General features: G+C 36.8%; 1 protein-coding gene across 7 annotated transcripts in view; it reads left to right on the forward strand.

Moving 5' to 3' along the window:
• LOC111870707 (bone morphogenetic protein 1) overlaps positions 1 to 26,026 on the forward strand; it is a 258,814-nt gene that overhangs the window by 173,191 nt on the left and 59,597 nt on the right. For 6 of the 7 annotated variants that reach the window (XR_002843906.2, XR_004513699.1, XM_023863187.2 and 3 more), the window contains 2 exons: positions 6,491 to 6,668; positions 16,059 to 16,085. Coding sequence is in view for 5 of the 7 variants with exons in the window: in XM_023863187.2 (XP_023718955.1) it covers positions 6,491 to 6,668; positions 16,059 to 16,085 (205 nt within the window). In the remaining 2 variants the exon portion in view is untranslated. The remainder of the gene's footprint in view (positions 1 to 6,490; positions 6,669 to 16,058; positions 16,086 to 26,026) is intronic. The other variant, XM_023863188.2, reaches the window with a different exon arrangement.

Below are 26,026 nucleotides of genomic sequence, written 5' to 3' on the forward strand. Positions count from 1 at the left end.
TTTTTTCCCTTCGTTGGTTGCTATTGATGGTGGATTTGTTCGTGTCATTTGTCTGCATATCCTCGTCTTCAAGGTCAGATAGCTCTGCACATTTATTTTGGTTGTTGAGTTGAAACTGGTCTTCTGTTGCCTCTTCTGGGGTCAAACGCATCCTTTTCCTTTTTATAGTTTGCCAGGTGTATTTTGTGGTGGTTGGCGGGTCGTCCACTCGATCGCTTGTTGATGAGTTTTGTTTGTTGGTGTTTTTGTCACCATGTTGGTTAGTGCGCTGAGACATGATGGTTGATGGTTGCACGTTGGACGATTGTTGCGGGGGTACACTGCGATTGGTTTGCTGGTACTGGTACGGTTTGGGTTGTTGCATGACCGGTTGGGGCATTGTTGGTTGCTGTAACATTACCTGTGGTTGTAATGGTGCTTGTGGGTATGGAATCATTTGCTGTTGCTGCGTTAGCTGCTGCTGCATCATTAACTGTTGCTGCATAATTTGTTGTTGTTGTATTGGGTGTTGTTGCAGATTGGCACTGAAGCACTGGTTTTGCGGAAGATGAGTTGGTTGGAACATTTTTTTATTATTTTTTTATATAGTAATGTGCACTTTGAAACGTCGGCAGCACTGCCTAGGTTCACATGATGTAAAGAACTGGGTTAATACCAACGGGTAACCACTGTGAAAGACGAAAATCAATAACAGCACTAATAAATACGGCAGTTTGAACACTGTTAGACGGGTGTTGCAGGGATTGCTTGTAATAGATATGGTAGTAGATTTTCAAACATTTACCACTATGCAAAAAGTAGTTAGGTCGTAGCACTGTATAAGCTATGCCTTTCACTGTTTACACACGGTTCACTGAACGCTGAACAAGACACGTCTGCACTGCTCGGCGTCTGTAGATAGAGTCCCCAGATGAAAGTTGAATGTATTAACTGAATGCAAAGTCAAGTACATCAGTAATAGTTATTATATTGTAATGTATGAATTATGTAAAGCGCAATTCAATAGGTTGAAAATACTTTTTGATGTGTACTGTCTGGTGATGACTTTATAAGTCGAAACATGTTGCGTACCCTAATGCTAAGACAAATAAACCCATTATACACAGTGGAGTGTGTATGAGATTCTAATGGTTGTTGTGTTGAGACGGAAACAGAACGAAGAAATTATACCTGATGATTTACTTGGGAAGGATGTACAAAACAAACGTCCTGGCTTATTTCAAGGCACAAACCCAAGATGTGGGTGGGGATTCTAGAAAAAGCCATTACAAACGGGAAAAATGTCGACGTGTTTCTCGGGTGGATTGCAGCAGGGACATTCTGAACACTAAACAGGAGTGCCAGTCACTACGGTGTTATTATTCTGAGATCAATGCCGTCACACATTTCATATTCTCACTCATCTCATCTTACTGGAGTCCGTTACACTAACAATATTAGTTGAGAAGTAAAAGGTATTCAGCTTTCTCCAGCGACATGTCCCCTCCTCCCCTGTTGGCCCAAATATTCTCCTCAGCACCTTGTTCTCAGTCTCCCTGATTCTATGTTTTTCTTTAATGTAAGCGAAGTAGTCTACTCGTACACCAACCTTACTGGAATCTGATCATAATTACTCGCCAGTTTTAATGGTTACGAGATAATTATTTTCAGGCGGATTTTATACACGAAAGAAAATAGAAACTAGAATCGATATTGCATCCAATATCTGAGATTTCTTATTTCGAAGTCAGGTTGTGAATATGAAGTTACAATTTATACACTGCAATTTTGGAACCAGCGAGTGCAGTTATTTGCATTATACCTTGATTAATATTAGATCACCCGAAATTTTCAATAAAAGAATATGAATCGGTATTCCATTTTGAATGGCCGGTCACGGTAGCCGAGCGGTCTAAGGCATGCACTGTCTTCGCTCGCTCGGAAACCGAGATCGCGGGTTCGAATTCCACTCAGGGCATGGATCTTTGTGTGCGTTTTTCTGTGTTAGTCTACAGGTAGAGGCCTTGCGACGAGCTGATCACTCACCCAAGGAGTCCTACCATATGTGTAAGATCTAGTAAACCGAAGTGAAACGGAGAGTTTCATGGAGGTAGGCCTAGCCCAAGATTGGGACTGTAGCGCCACAGGAAAATAATAAAAAAAAAAGGATTCCATTTTGAATATCAAAACGAAGTTCCATCAGAAGAGAATTGTTGACGAATTAAAACAGTTATGATGATTGATAAACACAGTTTTATTAATATATTTGAAAATATATTTTCACGTTTTTATTGAGTAGACACGGGATTTGGGTTGGTAATCGGATTTATTGGACTCTTGAAACTTGTAACTGCATACAATTATAGCACTATAGCTAATTCACACTCTTGAAGTTCACATAGCACGCACTACTTCTTTTTAGTTTATCTTCACTAAGAATTTCCTGGTAACGGATCCAAACAATGTCCTTTTCTGCTTAGGTCTTTTCCGGCTGGCAACTGTCTTGTACATAACTCCTGACTCTGAATATCAAATTATGTATAATAAATGTGTGGGGGGGGGGTCCTCACATTCTCGACTGAAAAAGTTGTCCAGTCTAGTTCAGTAAATTTCTGCAAGTTCCCCAGCAGAGTCGTTCTTAGTTTCGGGCCCCGTCCGGACCCATGACCATATTTTTGTCCCTTCCGGCCTTTTACGTGTTTCGAAATAAAGCTTCCTCTGTCGGTCGGTCGGCCCGCGGTTGGACGGCTGAACTGCTGCTGGTCCTCGAAAGCACAGTTATTCTTGGCTTCAGGCCTCGTCGAGACTTTGACCAGGAATTTTCTTTCTCCTAGATATGTACGTGTTTGAGAAATGGGGCTCCCTCTTCGACGAGAGGAGGGATCAATTTTTCTATGGATTGTCTACATTTGTTGCACCATAGTTCTAGCATGAGGATATTCGCGCTGTCACAGCTTCTAGATTCATATGAGCACTGCGCAACTGTCGTCTCTGCACTGTTCTAAGTAACATTTAGATATACATACGGAGGACTTCTGTCAATGCTGGCTTCTGCAGCAGCGCCTTAACTAATTTAATTGTTCCGAAACTGAAATAGTAGGTTTGACCGCCGCCATATTTATGCCTGTTATACTTCCTGTGCATAGCTTCTTCTCCAATGCCACATAAAATTAGATTTCGATGGTTTAGGACAACTTCTACCTGCGTCCAGCATAATAGAGTTATATAGCCGTGCACGTAAGGAATTTTAAGAGTTACATGCATTTCGCAGACCGCTGTGCGTCTGGCAAGGTTTCCAATAGCGCGGAGAACTCTGTTCTGCAGGGGCTTCAGTTTCAATAGGTGAGCGTCCGCCGCATACTCCCGGGTGAGACTGGTGTAAGACATTGCTGACTTAATCAGAGCTTTGTAAAAAGTATATTTAATGTCTGTTCTTAAACACTCGCTTTGAAATGGGAATAGGTCCTTAAGTACGTGCGAAAATCCTTGGCTACAGTCCTTTCTATATAAAGTGTCCATGTCATCCGCCCATAGAAGATGATAACAAGCTGCGTTACATTATTTAATTTAATTTAATTTATTTAATTTTAGCACTTCCTCAGGGACCCTAAGTCGTCTGGAGATAGATCACCTGAGTTCTCTATTCATTGATCTTTATGTTGATGCTCTGAAACCACAACTTAACTGCAGTGAGGTGGCTTTGCAACTTGCAAAGTAAAAATTGTACATTGTGGCGTCACGTGTTCATTGCCGCTGAAACATGTTTATCGGCCATCCCTTCTTGCCCCACTACTCCGGTCTTTCAGCTGTCATATCACAATACAGGGTGTCCCAGGAGGAATGTGCCAAACTTAGGGAGGGTGTTCCTTGTATTAAAGTATGCCGATATAACCCAAAACACCTATGTCCAAAGTTGAACGGCTACGGAGATAATGGCCAGAGAAGTGTGAAACTTTGACCGGTGTTACGCACTTGTTGATTACAAAATACATATTAAAACTGGCAGGAATATGTGGTTTCTGTAATGTTTGTTATTGGAGAGGGTGGGTTTCCCCATGCACTTAGACCAGCATTGGTCCGTTGTACTTCCCTCTATGATATTCTACCAGTCTCTGTAGCCTACCGATAAAGGTGCGTACCATCAGTCCCGCCGAGCAAGCGAGTTCGGCCACTTGCATGGCGGTGTCTATAATGCCTCCCCCATCTATCAGAGGCCTTAGAGACTACTTGTTGGGCGGGAAACGTCCTAGAATTTGGCTCAGTGAACTCCTTTGGAGATATTAGGTTCTTTTACGTGCCGTAAAGTTACGACACGGGACACACGGCTTAAAGTCCCTCCCGGAGGACTTATTCCCTGAATTTTTCCGCCCTTAAAAATTCGGCGACCTCCGCCGGGCATTTGAACCCGCGTACCACGAGTCATGAGGTGGGAACGTTACCTCTAGACTACGGAGCCCGCTTTCTGTAATGTTAATAATGTACGTAACATCAAACTAACTTGTGAGTGACATTAAGCCATAAAATTGAAGTACAAAATACTCGCTCGCCATGTCATAATTGTCCTTAGGTTTCCAAGCACTATACATGACACATGACTGGCAAGCGCTGACGTAACATGGCTGAGTGCGCATAGTGGTATAAACAGACTACATAACTGTATTAAACGTACATTCACGGAAAATCTCTTTTGGAATTTCGTTTCCATTATCTCATGTGGATTATTATGGGACCACGTATGCACATTTCGTAAATTATTTACACCGTCCCGGGTAAAAGACGCCTCATCACTGAATAAAATGTCGCTTAACAGTTCGGGATGAGCTTTTATCCAGTGACACAAATCCATACGCTGAGTATGGTCGCCTGGTTCCAGATGTTGTACCCTTTGATCATGGTAAGGATACAACTCTTCATCATGTAAAGTTCGCCACACCTGCATACGTGATACGCCGATGCGAGAGGCCATTCTACGAGTGGACAGACGCGGACTTCTCTGAACCATCTCAAGAACGTTCTCTCGTGTGTTTATCATTCGTGCATCCTCCCTTTCAGAGTGCACAGAAACACTCGGAAGAGAACCAGTATCACGCAATGTCTGGTGAATTCGCGTAAATACACTTCGACATGTAATCCTTCGATCGGGAAAACGCCTTTGGTATTCTTCAACAGCAGCACGTGCATTGCCACCGCAAAATCCACACACAAAATGCATTTCACAATATTCCACGTGTGAAAACACAAAAGGCATTTCAGCAACTCCGCACAATTAACCTACCACCCATTCACAACGCAGAGGCAACGTACCCTGAAGGTAGCGCACAAGCTTACGGCTAGTGAATCAGCACACTCAAGGACAAACAGATAAGAGTGGTCAGCTGACAGGTACAGTGCGTGGACTCGCCAGAAGACCACACTTTTCTCGGGCCATTATCTCCGAAACCGTTCAACTTTGGACATAGGTGTTTTGGGTTATATCGGCATACTATAACATAAGGAACACCCTCCCGAAGTTTGGCACATTCCTCCTGGGACATTCTGTATATAAAATCCAGCGTGTTGTACCGTTTCATCCATGTGTACCCTAATTATTGAGGAAATATCGACCTATGTTTTTTCGTGCACTTTCTGACCTGTAGTTGAAGTAAACAGGAATGATGTACGTATTTACAGAAACAGTGAGCATTGCTTTTCATGTAGAGCGCACCTTGAAAGCTTGAAGCATATTTGAGGAACGTGAAAACGAAAGCCAGTATGACTAAACAGACCCTTAGGATTACATAGAAGTCGGTATGCCAGACTTGACTTGATGATTGGAGCAACAGAGACTTAAGGCGTCATTCTACTAAGCACGTCTGATCCATGAAACGTTCACCAATGCTAATCAGTTTGTTACTAATACTTTATACTATAACTTGTGTAGGATAAAATAAGGTTACATGTCGAGGACAGTGAGTTGCGGCTGTTAAATCAAGACGGTCCATCGAAAGATTATTTGTTTTCTTTGGGGGGAGAGGGGGAGTTATATTTGGCACGGGTTCTTTCAAATATCTTCTTAAGTGCACAAAGGGAACTTACAGCGAGTGTTCTTAGCACACTCGAAAATAGCACGGAATTTCTGGAAAGACTATGTCGTAATTCTGAAATATGCATCTCATTCAATAACAAGTACTCATAAAAATCGTTAGTAAGCATATGGGATGAAAATGTTTATTATAAAAATGACGAAATACTTTAATAGTTTAAGTTTTTGCTCCTCGACATTAACCACAGTTTTGAAGTCGACGTAAGTACTTAAGGGAACTGGGTTGCTGTTTCACTTTAGATGAAGTGACGCTTTCAAGTAAACCGTACATGTCGTCTCAGGTTAATAATTTCAATTCCGATTTCATTAATGCAATGAGCCCTAACAAATCACGCAATATTCATTGTGCTAATATATGTCCCTTGCTTAAGAAAGTGATGTTTAGTGATGTGTGGATGTTCTGCTTATGTGTGTGTATTGTTCTCGCAGAGTGTGACCGTACGTTTGTGAGTCGTCCGGGCGGCACTCAGAACGGAACGTTCACCGCGCCCACGTTCGTAAATCCCGCTGGACATTCTCGTCAGTGCATCTACACGTTTCTGGCTGGACAGAGGCAACGTGTTGAGCTGTTTTTCACATCTTTCAACCTCCGAGGCACCCCACCGGAGTGAGTAATCTGATCCTAATGACCATATAAATTATCCTCATTTCATGATTCTCCATATTGTAAGCAATATTATGCATGAAAATCGCTTATACATCATATACACGTATTGTTTGTTCTGTAACTGTGAATAACCAATTTTATGACACTACTTAAAACTTGTGACAACGCTATTATATTAAAAATATGGATTATCAACAGTTTTCGGGGAACAGCAGTAAAAGTCTTGGTGGTCTAGACTCTAGATACCATTGAGTTTGTAACTATTTTACATACATAAGCCAAAAATAATATTCCGTTTTAACTTTCATATTGCAGTAGTATCCTGCGAATAAATAATATTTATCGTTTTCTTGGTTTTAAAGATACGTGTAATTATTAGAAATGTGATGTCTTTGTACGAATATTTTGTCCGGTTTTCTTAGGCTATCATCATATGTAACCAATGTAAAGCATTCTTTCGTCGAATCTGTTAAAATTTCGTTATAACGTGACGGATGATAAGCCTGTCACATACCCTCATTATTACAAGATAATGGAGAGAACCGTGGACAGACAACCGTGATTCTGCAATTGAAATATTTTTGTTCAACAACCTATAAACCATCTATATCCATGATTAAAGCAGGATTTGGGTCCGCGAACCCAGCGTTCTAGCGCGCGGTTGATCACACTTGGGATGCGCAATTACACATATACATAAACATAATCATAATTCGGAACAACAGCTTCTTGACCTAAAGCCACATAGTTTATTTCTGAAATGTCTCTGCCTCTTCTTGGTCTTCGCATGGTGAAGCATGACATTGAAGAGTACGGTTGGTATGGATATAACCCAGTATTTATTTCCTGAAAATGAAATTCAGTTCAGTTCTTTGTTATTAACATTCATATATGTGAAGCTGAATTTGTAGCCATTCACAGTGAAAGAAAATGTTGCATAATATTGTGCCTCTTTAATTAATCTATTTTCTTTCCCTGTTTCTTACGACATCAGAATTATGATTTAGCGTTGTTTTATTTGCGACTTAAATAAAATTTACATTTATAACTGCAATTGTGGCTTAGTACACAATGTTATCTTTTCCAGTTGCTCCCTAATTTTTTATTTATATTTGATTCCTTCTATTCTTTTCTGTCTGTCGTTCATGTTGAACCTTTGAGGTCTGATTATATTTTTAACATAAACTCCTATGTTCATTTTATGCAAACTGGAATTTTTGCCAGGTGTCACAATATTGTTGGGAAAGTCAGACCACTGGGAAGACCAAGGCGTAGGTGGGTGGACAATATTAATATGGATCTTAGAGAGATAGGATGGGATGGTATGGATTAGATCGAGCTGGCTCAGGATAGGTACCAGTGGAGGGCTCTTTTGAACACGGTAATGAACCTTCGGGTTCCATAAAATGCTGGGAAATTGTTGAGTAGCTGCAGATTTGGCTTCTCCTCAAGAAGGGCTCAGCTCCATAAGTAAGTAAGTAAGTAAGTCACGTTGAACTTCAAAGATTCAAAGTGCATTTAAAATCAGGACTATACACTGGATGAGCGAAACACCTACTCTGTTATTCATACACTTTCATTTCTATCTTATATTGATTTAAAGACATATCGAACTTCATTTCTTTCTGCTTCTGAAGAGTCATCTGAGGAGAGTTCTACAGTGCAATCCTAAGTTTGTGAAGGCTTGACTAACTGCATGAAGTGAGCGAGTACACTGATGAGATTTCTGACTTGCCTTTAGAGAATACTAAGTTCGTATCCCAGCTGGAAATCAGCTGTATGGGGGTTTTCGTGGTCTCCCTTGTCCCCCCATGCAAATGCTTCTGCTTCCTCTCACATCTCTTCCATTTTGGTGTACATAATATTCTTTCAGCTCATTTGATACTAAATAACGTTGTCAGTTGTTACAGACACAAGCAGCCTTTGATATGACAAATGTCTTTTGTTGTAGGAGACACCGTATAGTTCATAAGCAGCAGGCATGAGATTATCTGCTTTCAGATTAATTGTGGAACTTTGAGAACCTCTTAGGTGTTGATTACAGCTTCCTGAAATTATTTAAATGTTGCCAGTTACTTCTGTTTCAGCAGTATGTACAAGAATGAGAGATACTTTACAGTGATTTGCATTAGGCTGTACATCTTCTCACCCTCTTGCAAATTTAAATGTTATTATTTTCTTGGTTTTTGCACTGGCCTACCAATAAATGTGGTTGCTTTCTCCTATTGAAAAAAATATTTGTCTTACAATTTAGTGATCATTAGAATGACCAATAAGTAATAATTAAATGATGTTTAGAGTTATGTGCATCATGGATAGTGGTTATTTCTAGATTGTTGGATTATCTGTTGTTTTTAAATATCTGTACTACTTTACCCTTCCATAACTACAAGTAATTCAGAGCTCACTGTGCAGGCATACCTGCCCCTGTGCCTAAGTATCACACACGTAGGCAGAGAGTTAGAGCTTTGGAGGGAAGTTTTCATGTTTTCTTAACCTCAGCACTAGATGGAGGTAAATGGTCAGATTCTCATACCAACAACTATCCTCCTGGGGAGGATGTTCTTGTAGTAATGGATTAAAAGAATGGGTAGACCTGAGCTGGTCTGAATGCAGAGGCAAAGAATAAAATCCCACTCTTGCTGCTTATAAAATCTGTTGTTAGCTTGTAGAAAGTCACTTTACTGATTGAGCTATCCTGGCATACATATAATGAAGATGTAACAGTGTGGCATACATGGTACATGGTACCACCTTTTGTGATCACCTGCTGTGTATTTGATGTTATTTGATGTGAAGATATTCTTTAACCTGCCAGGGCAATAGATGCAGTCTGCATTCACAGACAACTTTTACTTTTCATATACTGAGAAGCATGTCACTGGGCTGATGAAACACAGGGGAAACAAGTGAATGCATTTTGCACTGTGTAACATGTAAGTGTTATAGACAGGCACAATAGTTTGTCAGGTCAGTTTCTGGCAGTAGAATGTCTTCACATTCACACATTTTAGTTCTTCGTAACTGTAACATGCAGCACTGTGACCTCAGGAATATTATGGTTTGTAGACAAAGAGTGAGGAATCACTTGCATTTAGCATTTTAAAATAATATGCTGGAAACACAGCTCTTATTAATATTAGTGACATTGCCTGTAAGACATAACTTTGGGATCCTAAAATTTACCTCATCAGTCATGAGAGTTTTAATACTTCTCCACAGACACTGCTCCAGAGACTTTCAGGAGGGGATTGGTGTGACTATGGAGGTGCAATTGAAATTTTGTATAACATTACATTCATACAAGACAATATTACCCCTGTCTTTGGCAGTTAGAAACCCCATTATTTTAACTCTAGAGCTTAATCTCTCGAAAATATTTTGTCATAGAACACTAATATCAATTCAAAGGGAATATTCTCATGGCATGCATGTGTTTAAGGAATGTGTATTAGCTGCAACTTCCTAGCAATTTTTCTGGTGTATCATGTGGAAACTGAATGATGCAGTAGACATTTTAATTTTTTCAAATAGCAAGGATTGTGCACATTGTAGCATTTTTCATAAGAAAGTTGGGTACCTACACTGGCCATCAGTTTTAATCGTTTAAATGATGATAAGCACAGTCATGATACTATTAAAAATGCAATACACTTTAATCACTTTTTCTTTGTTTGTGTTTCAAAAGTTTACAGCTTCATTCTTCTTGGTCTGTATGGTTTATCCTGGTCATTATCAGTTACACAGCATTTGTAATATCTCAGCTGAAGCATGCCACGTCATATAGGTATTGTTATTTTTTGCATATTATAATTGTTTGTCAACTAGCATGGAGTGAGTATAACAGAGCATAAAATATTATTCGATAGAGAAGTAAAGACTGACATGAAACAATGGTAAGTAGGTTTCATATTCCCTCTACAAGTAACCTGTATCTTCCAGAGGTAGGAGAGAGGTGCTTCTTCCTGAGAACTGGGAGAGGAGATAGAGAAATTTACATATGTCTGTCTGGTATGTTCATTATCTGAACATTTTTAGTGCGTTATTTTCTACTGAGTGTACCAAGATTCACAAAATTTATTTTCAATATCTGAAATTCAGTCTTGTGCTATCGTGATGTTTTCAAGGAACATAAACATTTTTTATGGCAGAAAGTACTGTATTTTTTCTTTGAAAGAATAATATTCATCTTATGCTCTTAAAGTAGCAGCATTTAATCAAGCACTGCAATTACAAAAATATATTGCCATGTTGCATTAATTTAAAATTATGATGTTTCTGAATATATAACGACACATGCTACATATAATATATAACATTTAAGTACTAAGTTTATGCAGAATGTGTAAAGCAGGAACTGTAATTGGAGTGAAGCTTAAGAAAATTTTACATCTGCTTACTTCTGATATGTTTGTATTATTCATGAAAACAGCTAGTGACTGAAAATGATGATCATTCTTTTAGTTTAAAATAAATACTTCTTCACTTCATGTACCCAGGAGTGTTACTAACAGATCAAGGAATGTTAGGCATAGGTTTGTGACATTGTTGGAAGTGGGAGGGAACGGTTCAAATGTGGCAGATCACACCATGTCTAGGCACTCTGCTGAAGATTCAGATCAGGAAGTGTGCAACAGAATGGAGACTGATAATAAAGTGTTGTAACAGTTAATTTAGAGACTGTGGATTTATTTGGCATAGATTTCCCTATTATTTAACTAAAATAATTTATGTTAAAATTTATTCTCATCGAGTATTCGGAATTCTGACACGTGAAAAGAAAAAAGATTTTGATTTGAAGGTTGTGGTGAAAATTTTAGAGCTTTTGAAACAAGTTGTGGACACTTTGTTTGTGAGGCAGTGAGAGCAGTAAAATGAATTCACCCTGAGATTCACAAACTAAACATGAGATAATACACTGAAAGCACTGACACCCAATTTGCTGGGAAGATTATCTCCACTCTATTCTAGAATTGTGAGAACTTATTGCTATTGGAGTCAGTGCCACACAAATCAGCAATTCCGGGAAATGAGAGTAGATGTCCCATGTAATGATATCAAACAGGTTTTGGGGAAATTGTAGTGGTTTCTGCTTCTTTATGATAGGACCCTCGGTTCAAAATTATGTGAAATTCAGACTTCTCTGCAGATTTACGCTCTCAGGAACAAAATCACGCACCCCATAATCCTGATCTAGCCCAGTTTCCCTTTTTATCTATCAAGAATCCTTAAGAAATAAATGTCAGGAAAGAAATATTAGAGTCAATTTTACTGACCACACAACATATCTTTACTACTATCACACTACATGTTTCGACCTCAAGAGGTCATCCTCAGGTGTACGAATACAGCTGTAAAATTACACGCAATCACATTCGTCTTCTCACTTATTCGATCCTGTATCTTATTCAGGTCAACGCTCAATAATATATCAAGTTCATCTCACAAAACACAAGTTAAAATATTATTCTAAATGTCAAAAGTTAAAATTTTAAAATTTAAAATTTAAAATTTGCGAATCGAATTTCACTTCAGATCACTAGTTGCTCATCACTGCGTCAAATTCACTTTAACTAATTTAATTATATTATTGGTTAAAAGTTCATGAATTAAAGTTGAATTTTATTATATTGATTGCACTTTTCAATTTCTGGAGGTCTCGCTGTTCTTCCGCGTCCTCTGATGTTGCTGGATCTGTTATGGTCCTTGTTGTGATGGCTACTGATCAGTAACCATCATGACAAGGACCGTAACAGATCCAGCAACATCAGAGGACGCGGAAGAACAGCGAGACCTCCAAAAATTGAAAAGTGCAATCAATATAATAAAATTGAAATTTGATTCACAAATTTTAAATTTTTAATTTTAAAATTTTAACTTTTGACATTTAGAATAATATTTTAACTTGTGTTTTGTGAGAGGAACTTGATATATTATTGAGCATGGACCTGAATAAGATACAGGATCGAATAAGTGAGAAGACGAATGTGATTGCGTGTAATTTTACAGCTGTGTTCATACACCTGAGGATGACCTCTTGAGGTCGAAACATGTAGTGTGATACTAGTAAAGGTATGTTGTGTGGTCGGTAAAATTGACTCTAATATTGATTAAATACACAACAGGATGCAAGAAACAGTTAAAGTCAGGAAAGAAGTTTACCAGTAAAGCTGAGCCGAATGATGTTTATAGCTGCACAGTTTAAAGCTCAAAATGCTCACTTCTTTTTTGAGGTAATCAAAACCTTGCATTGTAAGTAAAAGAAGCGTGTTACATTTAAAGTGTCTGTAATTGACAGCTAATGTTTTCTTTGGAAATTTAATTCATACTCGTGTAAACAACTTATAAAATAAAAGTGACCTATTTACTGACTCCCTCATATTTTCATTCTTTATTTCTTCCCCTTCAGCACAATATATTACCTGTTCCTGTTCATTAGATTTGGGATTTGTTAAGAGGTTCCCATGTTCACAGCTCTTTTAGAATATGTAGGTAATTTTGACAGAGATTTCTCATTTATCCAGGTACATATTCTTCAAATAATCTGGAATTGGTGGGAAACTCAAACAGGATGGCCCAGCACAGTTATATTCAGCATGTATTTTGAAGGTGACTGTTGTGACTCTTGGCTTGTACTGGTTGTGCTGGCTGAGATTTGCTATGATTTTCCTTAGTTCTTCCTGATGGGGTTAGTACCTTGAAATAGGACATGACCACTACAATCTCTTTTCTCTCCATTTCATCCTCCATGAACATTTTCTCATATCATTCAGTGATGCAATCAATACAAAATCATGAAAAACGGACAACTCACAAACTAAAAATCTTTAGGAGCTGAGAGAAAAGTTACGAATTTACAAGTATGTAAGGCTCGATATTCCATTGTATAATAGACTTGCTCAGTGATTAGCCTAAAGTGAAGTACTTTATTGTGCCCAACTTACTGTATCCGTGTTATGTTAGTATCACTACATTTTTCTAAGTCTATGAGTGTTTCCATTTTTGAATATTGTTCACTCTTTCATGGGGCTAACAATACATTATTTCAGTCTGACCTGAGGATACTTCTACAGAAATTGATTCTAGGTCCTTGCCTCAGTGGTTAGGAAACAGAAAGATCAACTCAGATCATTTCTGGAGACATTATAAATATATACTTAGATTTTAGATGGTCCAAAATGCTGTTTGTATAAACGTGGGATCAACTATATCTGTATTAACTGTTTGTTTTTAAGCAAGGTATTTGGACTTTGATGTTGCACTACTTCATACAAACTTCTATTCTAGTGAATTCCTAAAAATGAATTGGTATTACCCTGTGAACTGTGATTTACACTTCAACATTTGTAAATTTCTGCTTGCATATATAAGCAATTTTGAGAATATCTATTTGTGTTGGATTTGAGGTTCTCATAGTGCTGACTATAAAGAGTCTATCTTCTAGGATTTATCGTAGCGTAATTTGGTATAAGTCCACCTATGTTTTGGAGGACTGTACTGCCTCCAACTTTATAGTCAGTGGGTAAGCCAAGAAGGAAGCCAGCATGAAACTAGGAGCAAGCAGGGCAAGCTGCCTGTCTCTTGCATGGCATACTTTTTGATCTCGGAAATGGAGACAATATTAGTGAACTTCTTTCAGACTACACAGCAGAAGATAATACTCTTTGGTCCTATTTGTGTTTTATCCTAAATTCCATCTAGTGTGCAGTGTCATAATTACAGGCTCATCTTTCTCTCATTTCCTGCAGAAAATGTCAGTACTTGAACATGGTTTAAGAAGATTCTAAAGGTTTCTGACATTGGTGTGGTTTCTAGTTTCTGGAATACTGGGGGACGGAGAAAGACCACAAACCCAGTAAATCTGAGGATTGTTTGAGAAGGACAGTTTTTCACTGTCATTTGATAAATGAAGTGTAGGCTCCAATACTTTCATCCAACATAGAAATATGGATGTTATATTTTCCTAATGTTCTCATATAAGCCAACCAACAGTTTCAATCTTATGCTCTTGTGACATTCTGCACTAACAGTTTCCACTCACTATAATATTGAAGAGCAAGTACATAAAGATAGGACCCAAGTAAGAGTCAGATTTTCTTTTTGTACAGTTAATTTTTTCAGTAGGTATATTGTTTTATCAGCTACAGGTTTTCTTATGTGAATGAAAAGAAGTGTAATCTCTTTGAAAATATGTGAAATCTAGTTAATTTGACATATTTTAAATTGACAGGTTATGTGAGCATCTCATGAATAATAGCTCCCACTGAACAAATCCTGCAACAATGCAATGCAAACAATGTAATTCTCTACATCTCCTCTCCCTTTTTTAGGCATTTTGTGTAATTATGTGTTATTCTGAATAAAAACTGTTTTTTATTTTTAGCAAATGTATCATAAAATGTGCATTTAATCTTATTAAATCCTTTACTAGTGATATGCACATGGAATATATTATCAGAATATTCCTTCATCCTACATATCTGTCTTTATGTTTGCAAAGTACTATGCTCTATTACAGATCTTATACTGATAATTTTCTAACACTGGACTGCAATTAATATAAATTTATTACACTTCACTTCTAACAAGCGAAACGACATCTTCAGAATTTATGAATATATCAGGAAAAATTTATTTACACAGAAGCGTTTTTTTTTGTTTTTTTTGTAAACTGCAGTGTAATTTACTGAATTCCAGTTGGATTTTCATTAGATTATCTGCAGTTGAAAAATTTTGTTAGCAACTACAATATATCTATAAAATGTAATTAATTGGTGACATCATAAGAATGATCTTATCTGATGAATTCTTTGGAAGTGTAAGATTGCTTGAAATCTTAGCCAATTCAGTCTTGGTTCCAGTGGTGGGTATAGTTGTTGGTTGATGCCAAATAGACAAATAGATGTCATATGCCATAACATTCTTAGTTTCATCCAGTAAATTGTTTGGAAGCTCTTGAAGGTTTTTATTTACAGTGTGATAATGGATTTTGTCCTTAGGTTGTTGCCAGTTCATGTTGCTATGATCATTTAGATTCTTTGCTCTTTTCTGTACCTCATGCTACATTAGACAATTGACATTTTATATTTATATTGTAGTCTGCTGTAGTCCTATGCTGTCACCTGTGTGGTGGACGGGTGGTGCCATGTCGATGGATGCCCAACAGTTCTTGCATTTAGTAAAGCATATTCCACAAAAGATGCCATTTACAGTGATTTTTACACTTCCTAAACTCTTTAAAAATGCAATCGAAAATTGTTTAATAGGACACAATGAGTAGATTGTAAGAGCAACATGACTGTCTCTATGTAAATGTGCCCATGTGTTCATGCACGTTTGGTTTATAAAAAAATTTCATTTTTTTGTGGTTTGTTTTTACTGCTTTTCCAGTGGAACAACAGCGGGAGTGTTGCCTGCGTGAGTACGGTGTCATCACTTTTCATTTGATCAGCCCTCATAATTACTTCTAAATCCTTTTTCTTTATATTTGGCATGAGACATTGGAACTAATTTTCTTTTTGCTGTTGGTAGTGTAGTGTTAACCAACCAATAAATATTGTGTAGTGATGGCATAAATTATATTACTGTTGGTGGTTTAATTATTTGTATTTAGTAGCAAATTTAAAATGTATATTTCCTGATATGATTTTGCGGCATTTATGAATTAACTGAAAATCATATGTTGAATTTTGTGTACAATATTAAACTCTTTCCCTAATTTTGCCATAGAAATCCAGACAATAAACTCTGTCACAGATTTGGTCCACAAAATTAGGTTCTCTTTGATAAACTGAAAACCACAGATATATACACATTTGTCCTTCCCCAGAGTTAATTCTATGTACCTGGACCCATCAAATGAATTGTTTGTATGCTCTTCAGTGCTGTATACACCCAATTATCCAAGTGCCTTGAAATGTGATGGTGCCATTTTGTGTAATGTAGTTTAACAGAATTTTGCTACCTTTTATACCTATTATTTTTAGTAAAATTACAATATATGTATATTAATTTCATTATAATGTTAAAATATTTCTGCATTGAAATAAGCTCAGGCTTGTTTCAGTACTGAGTAACACATGTAGGAAATTGTGATAATTTTTAATATTCACATATTCGTTCCAGTACAGCCTAAGAATTAAACAATCAGAGAGTATTAATTCAGAGCAGTCAGATGAAATTGAAAATTTTCAGCAAGAAAAGTGGATAATTTGCCACACAGTTTTATTTTGATTATCTACTGTGTGTGAATGATTGATAGTGTTTCTCTATAGCTGATTTAATTGAGCCTATCAGTGCTAACGACTATCAGTTTCTGAGAACTCTCAGAAATCATTGTAAGTGATAATTATTCCATGTATTTAAATATCAGTGTAATTCATAGGTGAATAACACTATGACTAAGAAGATGCATAACAATATGTATAATTTGATCAAAACAAGTGTGAAAATACATGTCTTTTCTTTCTTAACACTTTGTGGACTGGACGCATGATATCAGGCTTTTCACTTTTAAACGTGGCGGACCGATCGCATGATATCAGGCTTTTAGGACACATTAGGTTGTAACACACTATACCTTGCTCTGGCGCCATGCAACTGCAATGAATACTGCGTAATAAATCTTCGGAATGTATGCTAGGTATTCAGTAACTTGACCTGGCTGGCTAGGGTCCCTACTCCAAAAGAGAATACACTTTGCTCCTTCCAGCTGTTTTTGTACCAGGCAGGAAGTTAGTAGAGGGGAATATGTTTCAAGGACAAAAGTGGTTGAAGGCAAAGCGATCTCTCTGACTTATTTTCCGATGAGCTATCTGACCTGCCTTGTGGAGGAGTGATTCACAGAGTGGAAGTGACAGGGGTCAACAAAGAATTGTGGCCACAGATAATAAAGTGAAAGTTGCCTTGTGGCTTATAAATTGTTCCCTTTTCAATTCATTTTTGGTTTACAAAAATCTAAACCCTGATTCAAAATTGAAATACAAAGCATTTCTGATGAATGTGGCAAAGGCTTGGGCTACAGACCAGATGGTGGTGGCAGAACCAGAGTCAGACAGACTTAGTGCGACCTAGCCCATCAACTCCCACTCCACACAGGCCTCATGTGGACACCCCTGGGTGACTCTCGGGTGATATGTGGAAACATACCCTCGTGAAAATTGTGAAGAGTGAACATTCCAAGGGGAAGCATCCTTCTAGGCAATGCCGTGTTTGCGCAGTTCACAAAAAAAGGACTATGGCTGTCTACATTTGCAAGTGTGTAATGCCACTTCACAAAGGGGAATGTTTCCAGAAATATCACACTCTCAAGCACTTCTATGAGCATTGGTAAGGGTTCTCCAAAAATTTTAGTTCATAAAATTAATTAGGAGATTTTATATTAATTTTGAAAGTGAACAGTGCGCATGTTAGGGTAGTAGGTATAAAAATGCCGGTCCCCAGGGTGATTTAAATATTTAAATTGCTGGTCCACAAAGTGTTAAAATATAAACAGAGAAAGATATAAGGAATATGAATATAAAATGTGGGAAGTTTATTGAAAAGTGTGCAAAGAATTTAGGTGTTGCACTTAAACAGGATTTGACTATGTCCACATGTACAGTACATCATGTAAAAGAAAATTTTGTGTTATTAACCACATTTCTGTAACAAATTTCATGTTAGTTTATTCATCTCTCTAACCCTTGGTCATACATGACAACAGTACACAACGAATTACTGCTGAGTGTTTGGACTTTCTGTTGTGCTGAGCATGTTGCTTATAGTGCATCGCCTGTGAGTACAAGTGTAGCTGCCTACCTATTTTATTGTTTTTAATTTAATATGTTAATGCAACATGTTTATATAATACAGGGTCTACCATAAAGAATGCTGGGATTTTACCACATGGTCTGTGGTTTCTGCTGTATGGTAGACATTGTACTGATTACACAGAACAAGTAATCAAAGCTGCTGTTTGTTAACTACAGTTAGGATATGAGTGCAACTTATGGCAAAGAAACTGTTTTGATTTCAAGATTAAACTGCAAGTATTAGATCAGCATACCTGTTTTTGTTCCTGAGTTCTAGGTGTTCGGCATTCTTTTTGGTAAACCTTGCAAAGTGTGCTTAACATTAAGAAAGAATTTTGCAACACATTTCATCAAGATAATTTATTTCATGGTATTTCTTATTCTCGTTGGTGTGTTATGCATATTAAAATATTATTTATGCATAAAATGACAGGTTAAAGTATTTAACACAGAATGGTTACATAATATTGAAGATATATTCCTTAACATCAGTTGTTCAAATGTTTTAATTCTGATTGTCATGCATCGTTGTGACTTGATTATGTAAAGGGCTGTAATGTTTAATATTTTATAATTGATTTTTTTTTTAATTTAGGATACCAGGATAACTCAGTCAGTATGGTGACTAGGCTACAGGCTGAATGGCTGAGATTCTGTTCTCAGCAGGGTCATGAATTTTTCTTGTTGCCACACGCAAACCAATTCTGGGACCCACTCTGCTTCCCATCCAGTGGGTACAAGGCATAAAGCTGCCACAGTATGAAATTGACTGCTCACCTACAACCAGTGCTGAAGTTAAGAATACATGGAGCTACATCTCCTGTCTCTCTCCCAGACATCCTTACTGTGGGGCTCTTAACTAAGCATACAGACAACTTTATTATATGTACAGTATCATGTAGAATTTACCAGAGAATCATCATAGGTACTAGAAATTCATAAACTGCATTCAAATAAGCGATTTTTAAATATGCATATATCAGAATTAAATTAATATGAAATGTAGCTCCAAGCTCCCTGTAAGAAGCTAAATTACTTAAGAATATCATAAAAGAATCTAGGAATAAATATATTTGTACAAAAATAAAATTTAATATTAAGAAAGAGGTATGATATGCAACGTTTTTTGACGTGGGAAATTAGTTTATTCGTATTGTAATGTGCCTCATAAAACTTTAAACATTCAACTTTATTTTCGTCCATAACTGTAGTGAATACAATTGGACATGTCAAGAAATAATAGCGAATACATCACATGTCAAAGTCACATAAAATTTTAATTGTTTCTTGCATCCTGTTGTGTATTTAATTAATATTAGAGTCAATTTTACCGACCACACAAGATATTTTTATTATTATTACACTACATGTTTCGACCTCAAGAGGTCATCCTCAGGTGTACGAACACAGCTGTATAATTACATGCAATTACATTCGTCTTTTCACTTATTCGATCCTGTATCTTATTCAGGCTCACGCTCAATAATATATCAAGCTCCTCTCACAAAACACAAGTTAAAATATTATTCTAAATGTCAAAAGTTAAAATTTAAAATTTGCAAATCAAATTTCGATTCAGGTCACTAGTTAAGCTTTCACTTTCACTTGTTATTCAGTCACTTCCTACTTACGCTCATCACTGCATCAAGGTCACTTTAACTAGTTTTAATTATATTGTGACATGTTGCAAAACGGAGGACACCCACCTCCCCAGTGGTATGTGGCGGTAACGTAGCGCTCGCGTTACTATGGTAATAGGCGAGTCCCCGCCCCGCCACTCTCCCCACGGTGATGTAATGTGCAACACGGTGACGCGGCACTGCTTCCTACTGTGACGTGGCATGTAACAGGCCCACACAGCCCCTATATAAGAGAGCTCCACTGCCTGCGGAGTTAGTTGTAACGTAGCAGTCGCCGAGTTAAATAGTAGTCGAGCGAGTGTGTTATCAACAGTTCTCGAGCTACCTACGAGTTAGTTCCTAGAGAGTTCCGAGTTAGCCAGCAACCAGTCAGTTGTATTTTGGCATTTGGAGTGTAGTATTTGTGATACTGCAGATAGCAGTAATTGTGAATCTGTAATTTTGGTGATTATAAGTGCGAATGTGATATACAATTCGCTATATCAAATACGGCATGAAGTTATTTGTCGCGTTATACACCCAATACATGACAATATTATTGGTTAAAAGTTCATGAATTAAAGTTAAATTTTATTATATTGATTGCACTTTTCAATTTTTGGAGGTCTCGCTTTTCTTCTGCGTCCTCTGATGTTGCTGGATCTGTTACGGTTACTGATCAGTAGCCATCACAACATGGACTGTAACAGATCCAGCAACATCAGAGGATGCGGAAGAACAGCGAGACCTCCAAAAATTGAAAAGTGCAATCAATATAATAAAATTGAAATTTGATTCACAAATTTTAAATTTTTAATTTTAAAATTTTAACTTTTGACATTTAGAATAATATTTTAACTTGTGTTTTGTGAGAGGAGCTTGATATATTATTGAGTGTGAGCCTGAATAAGATACAGGATCGAATAAGTGAAAAGACGAATGTCATTGCGTGTAATTATACAGCTGTGTTCATACACCTGAGGATGACCTCTTGAGGTCAAAACATGTAGTGTAATAATAATAAAAATATGTTGTGTGGTAGGTAAAATTGACTCTAATATTAATTCACATAAAATTTACACAGTAATTTATCATTATAACATAACAACTGTTATAAGGAACATAACAATAAAAAATACAGAAGACCAAAACAAAAATATCAGTAATATAAAACTTGTAAACACAATCTTAAAAATTGCAAACCAAAAGACAATCAGAAAGCTAGTCATCAATCCAACATTAGTTGAAAAATTATTGAAGAGAACAGAAAGTGCTGCATAGCAAATAATTTTTGAGTTTCCTCTTAAAAACATTAAAATTTGTAATGCTTTTCAATTCAAGGGGAAGGCCATTAAATATTTTAGTTCCCATATTAATTGCACCTTTTTGCAGTGATCGGTATTACAAAATTGGACATACAAATTATGTTTATATATGGTATTGTAGCTGTGAATGTTAGAACACTGAGTTGTATATATCTTATTGTTTATTATAAAACATAAAATCTCAAATATATATAATGAGGTAACAGTTAAAACCTTAAATTCATCAAACATATTTCTACAGGATATTCTACTATTAACACCTTTAATCACTTTTAGACATTTTTTCTGTATTTTAAATACAGATTCAGAGTCCTTAAGCCCCACACCCCCAAAAATAATACCATATTTCAATACAGATTCAAACTTAGTAAAATAAACCTGTCTTAATACAGGTCAGCTAACTGAATCATGCAAGGATTTAATCAAACAAAGAGCCTTGTTGAGCTTTTGTCATACGTGTCATACATACTGGGTGTGAGTTGCCCAGTTTAGATTTTCAGTAATACAAATACCCAAAAATTTTACATTCAATGAATAAATTATTTCCTTATTATTTAAGCAAAAAACAGGTCTTTAGATTGGAGTAGGTCTTCTTCCCTGAAAGAATAATACTTTAGTCTTACCTGTGTTTATTATGAGATGATTTTCATGGAACCAATTTTCTAATTGATTCCTAACATTTAGGATTTTTTCATTTAATGATAAAAGATTATTGTCAGTAAGTAGTATATTTGTATCATCAGTAAATAGTATGACCTTAGCCTCATGAATAGCTAGGGGCAAATCATTTATGAACAATAAAAATGATAGGGGTCCCAAAACAACCTCAAGGTATGCCATGTTTTATAGCCTTGAGTGATGAAGTAAATATCTTAGAGGTCTTTTGATCCACATATTGAATTTCAAACAAACTGAGTTATGCCAGTGAGATATTAACTCATCCACACATGAATTATCCTTCTCAGCCCATTTGGCTCCAGTTTTGCAATCAGTAGATTATAATTAATAACATCAAAAGCCTTTGATAGATCTAAAAATATGCCCAAGGAAATCATTTATCTAAAGCTTTCTGAATTTCATTGACAAAAATTTGTATTGCAGTAAAGTAAAATGGAAAAAATGTGCATTAAATTATATGTGGAACCCTAGAACGTAATATAATGACGTAGTCTTAACTTTTTGAGAAGAGTTATCTAGTTTAAAGTACACAAATTTCTATTCATGATTGATATGCCAGTCATCCTACATTCAGCCTCTTAAGGAGCTGACTCAGTTGCTTGTGCTCATAACATGATCCATCATGGTGGACAAATAAAAGTGGAAAATTTTTAAACGAAGATTTGATATGAGATGAGCCTCAGAAATGTTTTATCTCATATGATTTACAGAACAGAAAGAATAGTGCTTCATTGTTGAAGGAAGTCATTTAATACATAGTACATAACGAAAACTCCCCCTCTGGGCTGTGGCCATCCCTGCAACTCTGAGGCTATGCATCAGTCATCTCAGAAGGGAACCCAGACATTATCTTGACCCAATAAAGCAAGACAGGTTTGCTCAAGTGAGAAGATATTGCTGACTGCATTTATTGACATTTGCTACATCAGGTTGCATCAGAAGTTTTATTTGCCTATTTTAAAATGGTTAAGAAATACAGCTCATAATTATTCTGAAAAATGGGGGGTTATTTTTTGTAGTTATTTTGTAATGAAAGTTCAATGTCATATGTACTATTCTTTGCATGAGAACTGTAGTCAGATATGAAATTATAGTTGTCCAAAAACCATATTCACAAAGTTTGGCAAAGGTACCTACAAAAGAGAGTGAACTTGTGTTATGTAGTTTTCAGTTGTGGTCTTGGAACTAAGTCATCCCAAAAGAAGAGTACCATAAATGCATCAATAAATGACAGGACCATAGGAATTGGTGTGCTTAATCAAGAGCAGCCCCACCAATAGTATCTCCACCTTATCATGGTGGTGGGGTTTGAGAGCTCCTGAGACCCTGAGAGCTATGCTGGCGGTAGCATAGCTACTGGTAGAGCCACCCATGCCGGACAGGTCAAGGGGTAGGAGCCAGACAGAGAGGGATACCCTGGTCCTCCAAGTTGGAGGTTGGGCATGAGGCTAACGACCTCACACTGTAAAAAGTAAATTGTTCAGAAATCCGAGGAAAGAGTAGCCAGACGGACCTATTCAAGATGACCTGGAAAATGTTTAAAGGATTTGAGAATTGGATCCTGGAATGTACTATCTTACAGAGCCGGAGCACTAAAAATGCTACTTGAACAACTAGATAGCTATAAACTAGATATCACTGCTATACAAGAACTTAGGTGGTTGGGTAAAGGAGTCATGGAAAAGACGGATCATGTTGTATTCTATAGCTGTCAGAAGAAGAGTCAAATGATTGGAACAGGTTTTATTGTTAATAAAAAAAAAGGAAGCATCTTATTTTAGACATCCAGGCAAAATCTCACAGAAGATGCAGGCTACGGATTAAGGGAACGTTTTTTTAACTATAGCCTTATTTGTGCACATGCTCCAACTGAAGATAAAGGCGATGAGGAGAAAGACTCCTTTTATGATGAATTGGATGAAATATATGGCACATGTCCAAAAAGGGATTGTAAAATAATCATAGAGGACATGAATGCCAAAGTGGGGAATGAGGATGTATATAGATTGGTTACTGGAAAACATAGCCTACATAACAAGTCAAATGATAATGGGATGAGATTAATAAATTTTGCGTCCTCAAGAAACATGGTAATAGGTAGTACAATGTTTAATCATAAGGATATACATTAATGAACCTGGAAATCCCCTGATGGAAATGTGTTTAATCAAATTGATCACATCCTAATAGATGTAAGGCATTGTTCAGATTTGATGGATGTCAAGAGCTACAGGGGAGCCAACATTGACTCTGATCATTACTTAATAATATCAGAGATTAGAAGTNGTTTTTTCAAAAACTAAACAAGAGTTGAAAGGACTTTCAGCCTAGAACAACCTTATGTAGTGATAAAGAAGGCATGATATTGAGTAGCGATGAAGCAATACTGGAAAGATGGGCGCAATATTTTGAGGAATTATTAAATAGTAACGCCTCTGAACAAGTGGAAGGTATGACCATAGACCGAAATCAAGGAAATTTTGAGGCTGAAGAGCCAGTGCCAACCATAAAAGAAATAGAACAAGCTATCAACAAATTGGAAAATAATAAAGCTCCAGGAATGGATCTCATCACGGCAGAATTAGTGAAATTTGCAGGCCCAGAATATGTCAAGCACTTACATCAGTTAATAGTTAAAATATGGATAACTGAAATAATCCCAGAGGAATGGAACCTAAGTATTGTATGCCCTATCCATAAGAAAGGTGATGCCATGGTATGCTCTAATTATAGAGGAATTAGTCTGTTGTGCATAGCATATAAAATATTTTCCAACATTCTATTTAACAGACACTCTCCCTTTGTGGAAGGCATAACTGGGGATTACCAGTGTGGGCTTCATCAAAGAAGATCAACTAACAATCAGATTTTCACTATTTGACAGGTCCTTGAAAAGTGTAATGAATTCCAAATTGAAACACATCATCTTTTCATTAACTTTTGATCAGCCTATGACTCCATAGATAGAGATAGTTTCTTTCTGGCAATGGAAGAGATGCACATTCCACGGAAGTTAATCGCCTTAGTCAGAGTCGCTATGAGAAAGACCCAATGCCAAATTAAGATTTAGAATATGTTGTCCAGCCCTATAATAACTAGAAATTGAGTTTGACAAGGAGATTCCCTAGCCTGCCTTTTGTTCAATATAGTATTAGAGAAGGTAGTTAGAGATGCAGGCATCAACATAAGGGGAACTATATTCTACAAGTCAGTTCAAATTTTGGCATTTGCAGATGATATTGATATAACTGGTAGAACACAAAAAATCTATGAAAGAAGCTTTTCTTAATTTGGAAAGAGCAGCAAAAAGATGAATCTACAAATTAACCAAAATAAAACAAAGTACATGCTGGGTACCAAGAAAGACTTTGCTAATGGACCTACATATATTGAAATTGGCTCATATAAATTTGAGGTTGTATGTAGTTTCACTTACCTTGGATCAAAAGTTAACTGTAAAAATAATATCAGTGATGAAATAAAAAAGCGTGTACTTGCAGCAAATAAATGTCTCCATGGCCTTAGGAAACACCTGAAATCCCAATTAATACCCAGGAAAATCAAAACTATGATGTATAAAGTACTTAATAAGATCAGTGCTACCTTCTGCCTCTGAGACCTGGCCACTGTCAAGATTGGATGAAAGACTGTTAAGTATATTTGAAAGGAGGATCTTGAGATATATCTTTGGACCAGTGGAAGAAAATGGAATATGGAGGAAGAGGTATAACCATGAGCTATACAAACTATTTAATGAACCAGACATTTTGGATATATAAAGGTGAAAAGGCTTGAATGGGCTGGACACATAATATGTGACAGCGAGAATAGAACCATCAAGAAAATGCTTAATACTAAACCAGAAGGAAATAGGAGAGTGGGAATACCAAGATTAAGATGAGAAGAATGTGTGTGGCAGGACATAAGAATTTTGGGTGTAAAGA

Source organism: Cryptotermes secundus, unplaced genomic scaffold, assembly GCF_002891405.2.
Source record: "Cryptotermes secundus unplaced genomic scaffold, Csec_1.0 scaffold59, whole genome shotgun sequence".
Taxonomy (NCBI): domain Eukaryota; kingdom Metazoa; phylum Arthropoda; class Insecta; order Blattodea; family Kalotermitidae; genus Cryptotermes; species Cryptotermes secundus.